This window comes from Heterodontus francisci, chromosome 26 (genome assembly GCF_036365525.1).
Source record: "Heterodontus francisci isolate sHetFra1 chromosome 26, sHetFra1.hap1, whole genome shotgun sequence".
NCBI lineage: Eukaryota > Metazoa > Chordata > Chondrichthyes > Heterodontiformes > Heterodontidae > Heterodontus > Heterodontus francisci.
The window spans coordinates 28,082,666-28,098,928 of NC_090396.1; the positions used below are offsets into that span (position 1 = coordinate 28,082,666).

The 16,263-nt window shown below is 40.5% G+C and overlaps 2 protein-coding genes across 2 annotated transcripts in view; one reads left to right on the forward strand and one right to left on the reverse strand.

Moving 5' to 3' along the window:
- The window catches only part of LOC137384497 (myosin-4-like), a 71,053-nt gene extending 62,835 nt beyond the window's left edge, over positions 1-8,218 (forward strand). The window contains exon 39 of the mRNA XM_068058635.1: positions 8,173-8,218. Coding sequence (XP_067914736.1) covers positions 8,173-8,218 — 46 coding nt within the window. The remainder of the gene's footprint in view (positions 1-8,172) is intronic.
- A 90-nt stretch (positions 8,219-8,308) lies between these two features.
- The window catches only part of LOC137384498 (myosin-4-like), a 30,668-nt gene continuing 22,713 nt past the window's right edge, over positions 8,309-16,263 (reverse strand). Inside the window, exons 33-39 of the mRNA XM_068058636.1 lie at positions 16,060-16,263; positions 15,826-15,951; positions 15,567-15,737; positions 15,358-15,462; positions 15,126-15,221; positions 14,863-14,991; positions 8,309-8,428 (exon numbers count right to left, since the gene is read on the reverse strand). Of these exons, the coding sequence (XP_067914737.1) occupies positions 8,309-8,428; positions 14,863-14,991; positions 15,126-15,221; positions 15,358-15,462; positions 15,567-15,737; positions 15,826-15,951; positions 16,060-16,263 (951 nt within the window). The remainder of the gene's footprint in view (positions 8,429-14,862; positions 14,992-15,125; positions 15,222-15,357; positions 15,463-15,566; positions 15,738-15,825; positions 15,952-16,059) is intronic.

Sequence of the window (16,263 nt, forward strand, 5' to 3'; positions counted from 1 at the left end):
CTTTGCGGAAAACCTCCACTCAGTCCGAAAGCATGACCCCGAGCTTCCAGTTGCTTGCCATTTCAACACTCCCCCCTGCTCTCATGCTCACATCTCTGTCCTGGGATTGCTGCAGTGTTCCAGTGAACATCAACGCAAACTCGAAGAACAGCATCTCATTTACCGATTAGGCACACTACAGCCTGCTGGACTGAACATTGAGTTCAATAATTTCAGAGCATGACGGGCCCCCCATTTTACTTTTATTTTTAGTTATTTTTTCTTTTTTTATATTTTTGTGTTTATTTTATTTTATCTTAGTTTGTTCAGTTTGCCTACCCACTGTTTTTTTCATGTTTGTGCTTGTGGCTGTTCATTTTTCAGTCCATTAACACTCTATATCTACTAATGCTTTGTCTTTCACCCACCATTAACATATTGCTTGCCTTTGCTCAATGACCTTCTAGTTGGTTATTCTCTGTGACTGTCCTATCTACACCTTCTCCTTTGTTATCTCTTGCCTCACCCCACTTTACTTGCTTCAAGCCTTTCACATTTCTAATATCTGCCAGTTCTAAAGAAGAGTCACTGACCTGAAACTTTAACTCTGCTTCTTTCTCCACAGATGCTGCCAGACCTGCTGAGTATTTCCAGCATTTCTTGTTTTTATTTCAGATTTCCAGCATCTGCAGTATTTTGCTTTTATAAACAGATTAGTTGCCCAATGTCTGTGGCTGAGCAAATAATTTTTGTCAAATGTCTGCGTGCAACATGTCGGTGCCTATCCATGCAGGACACTCGGACACACTTTCTTATTTGTACAAGTAGGTGACGCAGAGTAGGAGGAAACACATTTTCACCCTCATGGAGGAGTCCGTGCAAGCCATCATGGGAAGGGATATCGCTGAGACTGTGATGGTTGGTAGCATTGGAATTGATGATGTGGGTATCTGCATACGTAATCCTCTTTCTCTCAACCCACTTCTTGATCCCATAATCACTTCTGACTCATAAGCTGCAGATGATATAAGTATGCACTTCTTACTTTCTCCTCTCCCTCACCTTGTCCAACCTTTGTCCCTATTTCATTTAAGATACCGAAGAACTGGAACCTTTCCAGTCAGAGGAGGAAGAGGAAGAAGACAGAGAAGATGAAGAGACACGATTACTCGATCTTACACTCACAGCTAGTAGCTCAGAGACATATACTTGTGAGTATTTTAGAGGTTAGGAAAGAGGAGGGATCTGCATGTGGTGAGACATAGGGAACCAGTGCAGAGGGGCAAAGGATAGCACAAATGCCAGAGAGAGAGAGAGAGCTCACATGCTCATTCTGCTGCAAAGAAGTCAGATGAAGACTTCAATGGCCCACTTTACAGAAGAAGACTGATGGGTGTACACAACCAAATGCTTGGTACACTGGACACCTTGCCAAAAAGGTGGCACACAATGTCAAGGAGCTTGGAGGAGTTCAGCTCTAACTTGGCACAGGGCTTTGTGCAGAGCTTGGAGCCTACCCTTCCAAACATGAAATGAGTAGTCACCTTCATCTATGGAACCCACCATGGAGGCCAATGTCGTAGCTTCATTACATCATAAACCGCTTCCATCAAAGATCTGAGTACTGCATAGGAATCTCAGACTGCTAACTTGCAACACTGCTGCTGGCTCTGGATACCACAGTTCAAGGGGGATTCTATGGCATCACAGCAGCTGTTTGCCAACAGATCTGCAGGATTGCTGAGGTGCTGCCTTGTGAGAGTGGCAGCAGCACCAAGGAGTATGAACCTACTGTCCTTTCTCAGGATGGCAGAATTCTTTCTCCCACTTTGCCAGTACCCTTGCTGTTGCCTGTCAAGCAGCTAGGCCAGACTGCTGCTACCCATGCTGAGATGGTGCAGTCTGGGTCATTCTCCAAGGCCATCTGCACACTCCTCAATTGAAGATCAGCAATGCTGCAGCCACAAGGGCAACACCTCTTAGGAACACTGGGAGGCTAAGGCACATGGACAGCAGGCACGAAGGGTGATTATTTTAATTTTGTATGCATTATTTAATGTGTCAATTTATTAAATTGTATTTGAATTTCTTTCCTGTGGGTTTTATTTTTTCTTGTCAGCTGTTCAGTGATAGAGGAAAGCTAAAGAGTGTGGGAATGTTGATGAATGGGGTGGTGTAGTTGAGGTTTCTGGTATTGCTGATGAATTAATGATGCTGCTGGTGTGCTCTAGAATGTTCCATTGTGCAGCATGGCTCTCACTGTGGGCTGGCTGTGAAGCAAGTGCTTCAGACTAGATAAGACTTGTTGGCCAATAGCCAGCCTTTGACTTCCATGGTGGGTCAAATGTAGGTGGAACAGTGTACAGCTGCTCAATGCGTTGTGACTACTGCCAGGATAACAGGCATAAACCTGAATGATGTACTGCTTGTGGTCACACACCAGCTGCACGTTGAGGGAGTGGAATCCCTTTTGGTTTATGAAGGTAGCCCAGTTCACATGAAGAGCATGCAAAGCAATGTGAGTGTAGTCAATGGCACCCTGCACCATGTGGAAGCCTGCAATCCGAGCAACCCTTGTGCTCACTTCGCCTGTCTCTCTCTGATGAGGATATTATTTGAATGAGTCTTTCTGTGTATGGACAGCCTCAGTGACCTCCCTTATACAGCAATGGACTGTGGCCAATTCACTTGACTGACTGTAGCTCAAATAGCATTCATCAATGTTAGATGCTCAGTAAGAGCCTTATAGAATAAGGGGATTATTTTGGCCAAGTGCTGAAAACAAGCACGAGATGGGTGCAGTGTTAATACAACTAGCCTGTTCGACAGTCTGGATTTAGCACACAATTTTAGTCCTAATTGCTTATTACAATAATTGAAAAGTGCCTGGAGATGCTAAATAGATACCTTCACATTTAGCACTCAAATGCTGATTAGACACAATTTCCGTGGAGCAGTGTCTGTAAACTCTCGCACCCGTTTCCATTGAAGCTGTGGAGTGCTCTGGTTGGAACAGCAGCAGGTTGGAGGATGGCTCAGGGTTCAAGGAAAAGGGTGCACAGGTTCTCGGCTGCAGCACTGGAAGTCCTAGTCGAGGAAGCTCAAATGAGGGAGAATGTCCTATGGCTGCAGGGGCAAAAAGAGTCCACCTTGCCTTCCTGTCCATCTCTCCTGCAGCAGCTGGTACTACCCTGCCTAGCCTCACCATCTTCTCCCACTCCTCATCCAGACCAAGGCGATGACTAGCAAGATGCCCATGACCAAGCATTCCCTTTCTCTTGGTGACTCCTATAATGTAGAATAGCACAGCACCTAGTCCTTTTGGGTGAAGTCCTCAGAGAATTTTCAAATATCATCAGAATTATTGTGAAGTCTTGACAAATTATCCCAGAAAGTGTCCTGATCTGTTTCAGAGGTCCTCTTCGCAATTCCAGCAGCAAGTGAACATTAAATGGTGAGTATCCCTTGAAGTAGCACTTCCTCTTTAATGAGTGCTAGCAGGCATTTTAATTGGCAATCAGCTGTTTAACAAACGTCCAGACAACTGACAGAGGAAAGTAGCTCGTGCCAGCATGCAGCAAGACCTGGAACAACATTCAGGTTTTGGTCTGATAAGTGCCAAATAACATTTTCTCCACACAAGTGCCAGGCAATGACCATCTCCAACAACAGAGAATCTAACTATCTCCCCTTGACATTCAGTGGCATCACATCACTGAATCCCCCACAATTAATATCCTTGACGTTACCATTGACCAGCAATTTAACTGGATCAAGCCACATAAATAATGTGGCTGCAAGTGCAGGTCAGAAGCTGGGAATTCTGCAGTGAGTAACTCACCTCCTGACTCCCCAAAGCTTGTTCACCATCTACAAGGCATACGTCAGGAGTGTGATGGAATACTCTCCACTTGTCTGAATGAGTGAAACTCCAATAACACTCAAGAAGCTCTGCTTCAGGACACAGCAGCCTGCTTGATTGGCATCCTATTTACCACATTCATTCCCTCCAGCACTGGCACACAGTGGCAGCAGTGTGTACAAGATGCAATGCAGTGACTCACCAAGGCTCTTTCAACAACACCTTCCAAATTCACGACTTCTACCACTTAGAAGAACAAGGGCAGCAGGAGCATGGGAACACCACCACTTGCAAATTCCACTCCAAGTCACACACAATCCTGACTTGGAAATATATCACTGTTCCTTTGCTGGTGCTGGGTCAAAATCCTGGAACTCCCTCCCTAACAACACCATGGATGTACCTACACCACAAGGACTGTAGTAGTTAAAAAAGGCAGCTCATTACCACCTTTTCAAGGGCAATTAAGGATGGGCAATAAATGCTGGCTTCTCAGTCCCTGAGCCATCCTGAAAACTGCCTCTGTGTACCAGGCAGAGCACTTCATGCCTTCAGCGGAATTGGGTGCATGGAGCCCACATGTCCTTCTGGAAAATTGTGTCTAGTCACCACTTGAGTGTTAAAAGTGCAGGTGTCTACTGAGCACCTCCAGGCAAATTCAAATTATAGTAATCAGCAATTAGGACCAAATTGTATGCTAAACCAGACTTTCAAACAAGCATGTCTTTTTGCATTGCACCCATTTAGCATCTGTTTTCACCCTTTCGTGAAAACAACCCCCAGAAGATTTAAGAGGATGTCAAACAGATAAAAGCAATAGGACTTTGAGAGTTTCAGCAACTATTTATTCAGTCTGTAATTAATCATTAAATTTATATTTTTGTGACATACATTTATTTCATAGGAAGAGAGATTGCAGAAATTCCTTTAAGGATTCCAATAGATGGACACAATTAGCTTTGATTCATTTATTACAATGCTTGTGCATCTGGTTTTGCCGCATAAAAAGATAGGGGGTTCATTAATGAGGGGACAAAGTATTTGGTATTGTAGCTTCAGATACATTCCATTTTATTTGGGATTCTGGTAGTCTTCTAAACATATTGACTGGAGTAGCAGACAAGGGATGCTTTAAGGCATTTAGTTTAGAAAAAAGATAACTTCATCTGCAGATAGATGGTCCCCAGCACCAAACCAAAATCAATTTGTTTCATTCAGTCAAACTGGTAACAGTTGTAGTACCAGATAAATACAGCCTTGTTGACTGGCCTTAATTATGTCATTGTGCCAGAGATGGAACAAATGCCATATCTATTAATTTAAGAACCATTGGAGGAGTAGTAACCATGAATGATTTTTCTAGTTTGAAGTTCCTGAAAAATGAGAACAGACTGTTCATCCTACTTTGCCAAAGACACAAGCCATCTAGTAATTAGATTTTATTTCCATCTATATTTGTCTCAAAGACAATATTGCATATCTTTGAATGGTTTCTGTTACTTTGCCTGAACAGTCACAACTGGTGTATGCCTCAATTTGCAGTGTCCTGTATATGCTACCAGTCAGTGCCATCATCTGGAAGTGTGGGTTCAGCCTCCATATGTATGCTGTTACGATCCAGTTAAGAACCATTAACTTTTAAAAAGAGAAAGGCGAATTCCCCATTATTACTGAAAGAATTATGGCACAAGATTTCATGTTTTAAACAAAAACTTTACTGTACAAGAGTTAGAGCTCACATTTTAAACAAAAACTTTACAAGAAATAAACAAAGCAAAACTACTAACACTACAATTTGGAAAAACTTGTACTTTAAACTTACAATCTTAATGGAACATAAAGGCAAATACTTTAAACTCTAAATCTCAGAACACTTCTGTTTAACTGTTACTTCCACCCCAAGAGTTCCCCTTTACATTGCAGGATCTTGTTATTTGTTCACTTGTCCTGGGACTAATCCAAAGTGTACCATAGCTCTTAGAAATTCACTTCACTTTCCTTAATTTCTCAGCTGTCTTCTGAGGTGTCAGATCTCCTGAATATGGACTTCCCAACTTGAGCACAGGCCTTGCTCAAAACAAAAAACACCCCTGCTTCCTGATGGCCTCTTAGCTCCAGAGTTCAACTGACTTCCAAAAGCCAGCTGCTTTCCCAAAAGCCAACTACTTATCTGTCAGCAAGTACACAGATCAAAACACCAACCAGCATACCCTGTATCTTCTGTTTCCAAGTGGTACATATGGGATGTCCCAGATAGCAATTTAAACTAATTATTTCCAACTCCAAATCTTCTCTTTGTTCTGGGAAATGAATAATTTAAACCCCTGATTATGGCAGATACAGACACACTGTCTTGATCAAGAAGTTCAGAGAGGTTCCTGTTATTTATTTATTTATTTCGAGATACAGCACTGAAACAGGCCCACCAAGTCTGTGCCGACCAGGAACCACCCATTTATACTAACCCTACAGTAATCCCATATTCCCTACCACCTACCTACACTAGGGGCAATTTACAATGGCCAATTTACCTATCACCTGCAAGTCTTTGGTGGTGGGAGGAAACCAGAGCACCCGGCGAAAACCCACGCGGTCACAGGGAGAACTTGCAAACTCCTCACAGGCAGTACCCAGAATTGAACCCGGGTCCCTGGAGCTGTGAGGCTGCGGTGCTAACCACTGCGCCGCCCCGTAATATAATTGTTTAGGGTCTTCACAGTTCCCATTATGGCCTTACAAAATAAACTGGGCTACTGTTTGATTTGTGACCACCCTAGGTCTGTTTGTCAACTTCTCAAACTAGGAATCTTCATTTATCTTTCATTTAAAAATCAATTCCCAAATTATAAGTTACATCTAGAAAATTAAATATAAACCATGAATCAGGTAATCGTAACAGCTGATAATACAGAGCTCTATCTTTCTGCATCCTTTCTTGATTCCAAGGCTATTTCTCAACTCAACTGCTGGTCTGAAATCAAGTCTTGATTGGTTGAAATATTCCCTAATGAACGTAGGCAAAGCTAAAACTTATTTTTAGCTTCTGTCGGTTCTTTTGTGCCTCTTCTCAACCCGAATTCCATTTCTGGCTAAGTCCAATATTTCGGCAGTTTAGTGTATTGCTTGATCTTGGGATTATTTTACTTACCACTGGTATATTCTGGAAGCCAATAGGTCAAGGATGATACTGGAGCCGATCTTTTCTCGGTCTTACATTTATTTACAGAGTGAAACATTACAAGCATTCATCTCCAAACTCAAACACCACAGTTTCAATAAGCAATATGTGCTCAAGTAAAAGCCTAAATAATGCCCATTACCTGCATACAATTAAACACAATTGTATACAATTAAGATTCCCTTCTTTCTCCATAAATAAGAATTAGTTAATATGCACAATCAGAATTTCAAAATAAATCAAAAATACTTCTATATTCTGTGCAAAGCATTATATTATGAGACACCCTTCTTCGGCAATTTCTTGGTACAAGCATTTCTTTTTGTAAAACAATCAGACAGTTTATGACTTGCATCCACCCATTTAATTTTGAGATTTTCTTTCTCTCCAGCATTTGTTTCAAGCCAGTAAAGTCAGTCCTTAGCCTTTTCTTACACTTTTCGTAGTATGTACATTCTCCCGCAATGAACGATTATCTACATAACATTCAATGTGTATACTATCTTCAGTATGCCCGTTGTACAAATTCTCACTTAATAACTATTTGACAAATAGAATCCCATATTCACTGCCTCCACAAGAGCCAGTGTTTCAGCAGCTAAAATATTTTTAACAACCGCTTTTATTTTCTTCGCTTCCCAAGCTAAAGGACAGCATTTCCCATTTTCACCCATTAGAAATACTGTGAAACCAGCAGCACTTGAATACCCATCAGGAAGATTAGCTTGTGAGGCATTGCTAAAAATGACTATTTCATCCTTTTTTGGCTCACCTAATTACAGGAACTTAAGTACACATTTCTAGAATTTCAATGTTTTTAATGTCTTATTTGCCCCTAGAACATTCTGGACTTTAGGGTGTTTCATCATAGTACTTGACTCCAACACAAAAACTAGCACCTGGTAGCGTCTGAGTTCATGACCAGTTCAATTGACCAATCAACTTTGCAATTGTCCCATCTCATCTTTAGATATAACATCCTTCTGTGATGACTTAGCATGATTAATCAGAATGGGAATGACACACTCTAAAAATAGGATTGTCGATTTAAAGATATTCTAGACCTACTCTGCTTAATATCTAAACCAATAAGCTGACTCCTAATTTTAAATTCTACTCTTTTCTTATTAATAACACATTTTTCATACCACAGTACAACCCCATATGAAATCATCAACACACATTATGAAGATGTCTGAAAGTTTTCCCTTATGATACCAATAAAACATGGTGGGATCTGCTTTTAGCTGATCACCTATTTTCAGCAAGACAGATGTCACCAAATAATATTACACCTTGGAAGTATCATTCAGGCCATAGACGTGTTGAATTAGTTTCCATACTTTTCCTTCTCCATCTGCTGCCTCTTTGGGCAGTTTCAGAAACACTTCTCTCTGAAAAGTATCACCCTGAGAAATGTGGCTTTTATGTCAATTGATCTACATTCCTATGGTTATGTGGCCAAAAGAGTTAGAAAGATGTTCAAGATTATTTTTCCAGCTGTGGGAGAGTCTACTCTCACATCTATCACCCAGTCGCTCTTCAAAACCCCTACAATTAGCCTTGCTTTAGCCTTATAAGACCCATCTTGAAGGACATTTTCAGTACAAATCCACCTATGTGAAAAGACTGGTTTGCCCTTATCTGGTACCTCAGAATAATCTCCAAACTCTCTCCAACTATCTAATTCCTTTTGTTTTGCCTCTCATTAGTATATCCTCAAGTTTATTGGCAACCACCAAAATTTTACAGCCATGAGGACTGCTGCTTCTAGATCTGTTCAGAGACCATTCGGTAGCCTTCATTTCATGGTGCAAACTATTCAAGCTATGACCTCTACTTACACTTTTATGTCTGTCGGGACTACTACTGTGAGATTTCCCTCTCGCACTTTTGGAGGCTCTTTCTCCGGTATGTGATCATTTCCTGACACAAGAGAGTCACTTCCAAACCCACTATTGGAACTTGCAATGCGCTACTGTACTCTCCACTCTTTCACCCTATTCTCCCAGTCCATGAACATCACTTTTCGGCCATCATCCTGAACATTCAACCAATATTTTAACTTTCCAGTAGCTTTTCATGCACATCCCACAATTGTCGCCTCCCTGCATCCACTTGAACCCTCTGGAATATAAGTCACCCAAGTACCCACTCAGGGCAGTTAGCCTGTGGGTGTGATACCTCTGTCATGTGCGTCATGATCACTCACATTACCACGATCCAGCCTTTGATCAACTGTTTTGTTCCTCAGGACCTTCACTACAAAATGCATGAGCATTTGAGGTACAAGTTACCTTGTTTCCTTCTATTAGCTGCTCAGAGTCTGATTAATCATGAGGAATGAACCTTAACAGTTTGATTGCAATGTTTGATGGGTATTGTCTTATCAGCAGATCCTATTACCTTACCCCGGCCTTTCCATTCCCTATGGCCCTCTCTTTTATAATACACCAAAACTACTGAAATAAATTCTGTCTCGACCTTATACAATGCCTCAGAGCTCTTCAGATTTGATGAAAACCCATCTCCTTGCATGTAAAGCATTCAAATGTGCAGAAAAAAGATGAACTAATTATAGTACTTTCTAGAGCAGGAGGACTATTGGACAGCACAGAAGACAATTTGGGATTTTGACCGTAGACTAATTGATTGGGATTATATCCTCTAACCACCTGGAATAAATTCTTTACATGAAATGCCCATGCCAGAGTGGTTATCAACTTGCAGTCTGGTTGATCATCTAAGATTTTGTGCAGCATTGCATGAGTCACCACATGCTTCCTTTCACAGAGTCCATTGCTGAATGGACTTTCAGCTGCGGTATTCATGACCATAATGTTCACGTTTTCACACCTCTCTAAACTTGTCATTGGCAAATTCCCCTCCATTATCAGTCAGAAATTTAGGTGGTACCCAAGTCCAGTCCCTATCCATTTCTTCATGATTTTGTCCATAATCATTCTTTTGTCCTTACTATGTATTATTGTAGAAAGACTAAAATCTGGTTGCCCGGTCTATAAAATGTAGAATGAAACATTTCTGTCTTTGTTCCATACCTTTACATCCATGGCAACTACCTCGTTAAAGTCATGAGCCAATGGAGAGTTTACAATAGGACGTGGCTGCATCTTCCAGTACTTTTTTAGATTTCACACTTCTCACTAATCTCTTCTATAAGCTTTGTATATCCTTCATCAACCACACCGGAACCCTTTAGCAGGGTTTTAATCTTTGACCTGTAGGGTGAGCAAATTGTCTAGTAACTTTAAGACAATTTTCTTTTTTCTCTGATTTTTAGCACCTGATGCCATTCCTATTTGTCTAACACTCTGACAAGAAATATCAGGTGTTGTTAAGGGGATACAATGATGTCCTGATTGGGTGAACTGCAGATCCACTGACTTTACAAAAATAAGTCCCTGATCATGCTCCATGCCTCTTTCATGAAAGGCTTACTAAACAGCATGGATATCTAACTAGAGACTACATCAGTACTGATAAAGTAGCTTACTCCAGCTATTTAACATGGAATTACAACTCTCTTTAGTGACCTCGATGCGGTGCCATCGCCAAACCTAAATTAAGTGTTATTTTTATACTGCTTAATCTTGATTAGTGAATCTAGATAACATTTTAACCAATCTGCTCCACATACCGAGGAAGTGCAAGCACTGTCTAGCACAACACAGTTGAATGAATCTGCAACTAACACATTCATCACAGAACTAAAACACTTTTGTGACCAGTATAATCTGTTCGTATTCATCATTACCTTCATCTTCTGCCTCAGAATTCTTTGTATCATGCGTCATTTTGAGGACCCTCTTCACTTTGAGCAGTTCATCGCATAATGACACTTTGAGTCACACCTGATCACCTATTAACAGTTCCTTGGGCATTTCTGAGAGTCATTGCTGTTCTAATTCTGTCTTTTGTTGTAATAGCCATATCTGCTAAAGGAAGTTTCATCCTCATTCCGCCTGACTGTAAATCTTCTATTATACTGGTGCCCGTGTTCAGTATTTCGAACTCCAGCAATCATTGAGTCTCCTTTTTTTTGTGTCACTGCGGGATGTCCCAGTGTTCCACCACGGCTGCAGGAAATGACTGTTTCCCCAGGAATTTTTTTCAAGGCAGCAGACATCTGATCCTACAGGGAATCTCTCTCCAAGAACCGAGCACCAATTAGAACCAGAAGTCTGTCCATGTGTAACACCTTAGCATAATCCAGCAATTTACACATTTGCACTGAACCAGGGATCTCTCAATTGAATTTCCTCAATCTTTTATACAGTCTGTTAAAGTCCATGATATAGTCCTCCATTGAATAACCATCTATCAAAGTCTGACCATGCCTCATAGGCATTTAATAGAACATCTTTCTTGTAAATATCATGCAAGAATTCTAATAGAAGATCCAAAACTTAATGAGTAGCCAACTGATGGGCATCCAGTTCACAAAATACTTTATTCCTGATTTTATTTCTGGTAGGAAGCGATATTGCAAATGCCATACCTTGTTTCCTCTTTGGTAGGGACATAACCCATGTTAGCATATCTACTTTATTCTTCCACTGGTCATATTGTTCAGACTCCGAGAACATCGAAGGGTAATCGTACCCCAACAATTTACACTTGCTTTCTGCCATTTCTTACAGTGATTACTAGGATTGTAGTTTTCTTATTTTTTCTTTTTTTAAAGCTTCCAACATTCATCTTTAGGCAACCATCTTCTGCTACCATTTTATATTCCAGAGAGCCAGTAGGTAAAGGTAGTACTGGAGCCAATCATTTCTCAGTCTTAGTTATTTGCAAAGTGAAACATTGCAGGCATTCACCTCCAAACTCAACCACACCACAGTTTCAATAAGTATTTCTTTATAAGTGATCAAGTGAAACCCCAATTAACATCCACCACCTGCATATATTTAAAGAGTTAATCTACAATTAACACCCTTATCCCAAACTCCCTCTTTCATCTTGGAAACATTACTTGCCTCCACTCCTACCTCTCTCACTGCTGTCAAAACTCTAACCTATGCATTTATAATCTCAAGACAGCAAGTTATGACCTGGAATGCACTGCCTGAGAAGGTGGTGGAAGCAGAATTAATAGCAATTTTCAAAAGGGGATTGGATATATACTTGAAAAGAAAAATTTACAGGGTTATAGGGAAAAAGCAAAGGAGTGGGACTACTTGGATCGCTCTTTTAAAGAGCTGACACAGGCATGATGTGTAGAATTGTCTCCTTCTGTGTTTCATGATTCTACATGTACAACTAAATTAAGAAAACTTGTTTATGTACATAATACTGTCTTTGCCTTAAGACAACCTGATCTTGAAAAACATTATATCACATTCATTTTCAAGACTTACACATGAGGAGTGGTTGCTTGGGGAAGGTTGTGGAGTGTAAGATCAGCGAGGGCATCAAGCATCTAAAGGGCCTATTCCCAGCTGACAGAATCATAGGACCTTACAAGGTTAGCACAAAGCAAATCATTTGGCCTAATGCAACTGTGCTGGTGAAGGAGGAGAGCAGCACAGGCTGCTTTCTACTCTTCCAGCTCTCCCTAGACAATTATAGCAACCTACCCTGCATGGTTGAAATCAATTAACTTAGCATCTAACTTGACAATCTTATCTATCTGGATAAATAGCTGAGTTATTGAGGAAGCTTATTCATATATTTCAGTTTGTATTTGAGAATCAAAGATTAGCAACACAAATGAGACCAAATATAATTGATTTTCATATCAACTTGACTTTTGATATATTTCTGATCACATAGTAGACTTATCTTTGATTCTCTCCACTAATTTATCATGAATAAATAAATTAGGACACGACAAATCTCAACAAGTTGATGCTTTCTTTATTAATAGTACATAACTAACAAGTCTAACATAATATAGAAAAATAAGTTACAAAGAAAAGCACATTCTGTGAATTTCTTCAGTGTACTCTTCAAGCTTGTAATTACTCTTCAGCAAGTACTACCTTCTGCTAAAATTAAAAAAAAATTCCATTGAACAAACAAGATCCAGTTATTAAACTGCATTAAAAAAAAATGTATTCTTCTTTGCACATACTATAATTTCTGGGAAAGCACTATATTTACAATTGCAGATGTATTTACAGTACAAAGTTTAGCACCACTGCGCAGCAGCAATTGCTAGCAATATACTAGCAGAGGCCAACCTGATACCAGAGTGAGACTCCCTAAAAGAGGTAGTTTCACATAGCTTCAGCTTGAAACCTCAGAGCTTAAACCTCCCCACCCACCTTTCTCTGCCTTGCTTAAATCCTGAAAGGACTCTATTCTATTCTCCCTGTTACTCTGTGTCTGTCACATCTGTTCTGACGATACCACCTTCTATACCAGTGCTTCTGGTTTGTCTTCTTTTTTCCTCAACCGATGATGCTCCCCCACAGTGGTTGACAGAGCCCTCGTATGCATACCATTTCCCACACTTCTGCTCTCACCTCTTCCCCTGCACCTCCCAGAATCACAATAGGGTTCCATTTGTCCTCATCTTTCATCCTACCAGCCTTGTGTTCAACCCATCATCCTCCGTCATTCCCTCCAAATCCAGCATGATGCCACCAATAAACACATCTTCGCCTTCCTTCCCCTTTCAGCTTTCCAAGGGCACCATTCCATCCACGGTACCCTGGTCCACTCTTCAATCACTTGCAACAACCCCTTCCCTTTCCACGGCACCTTCTCATGCAAGGACAGGAGATGCAACACTTGTCCTTTTACCTCCTCCCTTAATCGTTGTCCAAAGTCCTAAACACTCTTAGTAGGTGATACATGAATTTATTTGTACTTCTTTCAATTTAGTATATTGTATTTGTTGCTCACAATGTGGTCTCCTCCACACTGGGAAGACCAAACGCAAGTTGGGTGACTGCTTTGCAGAACACCTCCATTCTGTCCTCAAGTGCGACCCTGAGCTTCTGGTCACCTATCATTTTAATTCTCCACCTTGCTCCCACTCTGATCTTTATGTCCTTGGCCTGCTGCAGTGTTCCAATGAAGCTCAATGTAAGCTCAAGGAACAGCACCTCATTTATCAACTAGGCACTTTACAGTCTTCCAGACTCACCATTGATTTCAACAATTTCAGATCATAACGTCTGACACCTTTTTTGTTTTAGGACGGCAGCTTTTGGTGATGATTCTGCATTACCCATTTACACATCTTCTGTTTCTTGTCCCATTACCATTTCTTTTTGCCTTGTAACATCACCCCTTTTGCCATTTAATTCTTCTTTCCATCCTTTAACAGACCTCCCTTTCGTTCTTTCTTTCCCTCACCCCTTTACTTGGCTTGATTAAAAACTATTATATCTCTAACTACTCCCAATTCTGATGAAGGGTTACTGACCTTTTTCTCCTTCCACAGATGCTGCCAGATCTGCTGAGTATTTCCAGAATTCCCTGTTTCTCTCTCAGATTTCCAGCATCTGCGTATTTTGCTCTTGTATTAATGTTTAATCCAATGCATTGTCATACCTGTTTTACAAAATGCTCAGGGTCCAACTTACATCATCTTAAATGTTTAGGAAGTAGGGATTCTACCTACTTTCTAAACATTTACATTTTTAACTTTTAAAGAGGCTCTGCCCTTGGCGGATAAGACTGTTAAGTTGCATGGCTTTTGTCTGGCTGTAACTGTAAGTGTAGTTCAGCCAAGCTGGAGCCCAACCTCAGCTACCAGCACGTTAATATCTGCAGTTAGAATCAACTGATTGAAATAATATACAGTTATAGGCTTCAGATTACTGTATGTGACAATATAACTTGCTGCATTTAAAACAAAAAATTTTACCTGGATGTCACGGCTTTTAGCCCTGAGTTTGTTGACCTGGGATTCCGCAATATCAGCACGCTCCTCAGCCTCCTCAAGCTCGTGCTGTACTTTTCTGAACTTAGACAGATGAACATTAGCCTGTTGCTCCTAGAATTATGTCAAAAAGGGTTAAGGTTAGGCATAAATATATGCATATAATGGAAATATTGCGCTGAAGTGTTTCCAGCGGGCATAACCAGACATCAAATCATCTCAACTATGTTCCATTCAGAATTACTTACAGACTCCTCAGATTGCCTCTTGTAGGCTTTAACCTTCAGTTGTAATTTGTCAACGAGATCCTGCAGCCTCAGGAGATTCTTTCTATCTTCCTCAGACTGATAAAAATAGTAACAAGAACATGTAACTTTAGTCCACATCTAGTACCTTGTAAGCAAATATATTAAATGGTGGGATATCAATATCAATAAATTGGGATACTTTTTTGTTATGTTTAAAATGTGAATTTCATACCTGATAGGTGAGCTCCTTGACCCGCCTTTCATATTTGCGAGCGCCTTTGACAGCATCTGCACTACGCTTCTGCTCAGCTTCAAATTCACTCTCCAGTTCACGTACCTAAGGTAGGAAAATATAAGGTTATATTTTCATGCCAAGTGAATGCTCCAGATTTCTGTACTGCTATTCAGACAAGTAATTTATGGTTCAGTATTATTCCATACCCTGGCTTCCAGTTTCTGGATCTGCTTCTTTCCCCCTTTCATGGCCAATTGTTCGGCCTCATCCAAACGGTTTTGCAGGTCCTTCACCGTTTGATCAAGGTTTTTCTTCATTCTCTCAAGGTGGGCACTTGTATCCTGTTCCTTCTTCAACTCTTCTGCCATCATAGCAGCCTTATAGTAATTAAGTGTGATATATTTATTTATATAAATCAGTATAAAACATCTCCGTGTTAATGGCAACTTTAAATATAAAACTTACATCAGTAATTGCTTTTTTTGCCTTCTCATCAGCATTTCTTGCCTCCTGAATGGCATCCTCTACCTCAGACTGAAAATGGGAGATATCTGTTTCAAGCTTCTTTTTGGTATTGATGAGGTTGGTATTCTGTTAAAAAATAAACAATGATTCTCAATTATATGGGAACAGTACTAATCATTTGTTCAGAATAACACTTTTGAACAATATTGTGCAAATCTTCGAGCAGGAAATTACCTGAGAATGCAGAAGTTGTACACGTTCACTGGCATCAATAAGTTCTTGCTCAGCTAGTTTGCGAGCTCTTTCTGTCTGTTCCAGTGCTGCTCTCAGTTCTTCTATTTCAGCCTGCTGAAGGTTGTTTCTGCGTTCAGACATAGCCAGTTGCTCCTTTAGGTCCTCGTTGCTCCTCAAAGCTTCATCTATATGTATTTGTGCATC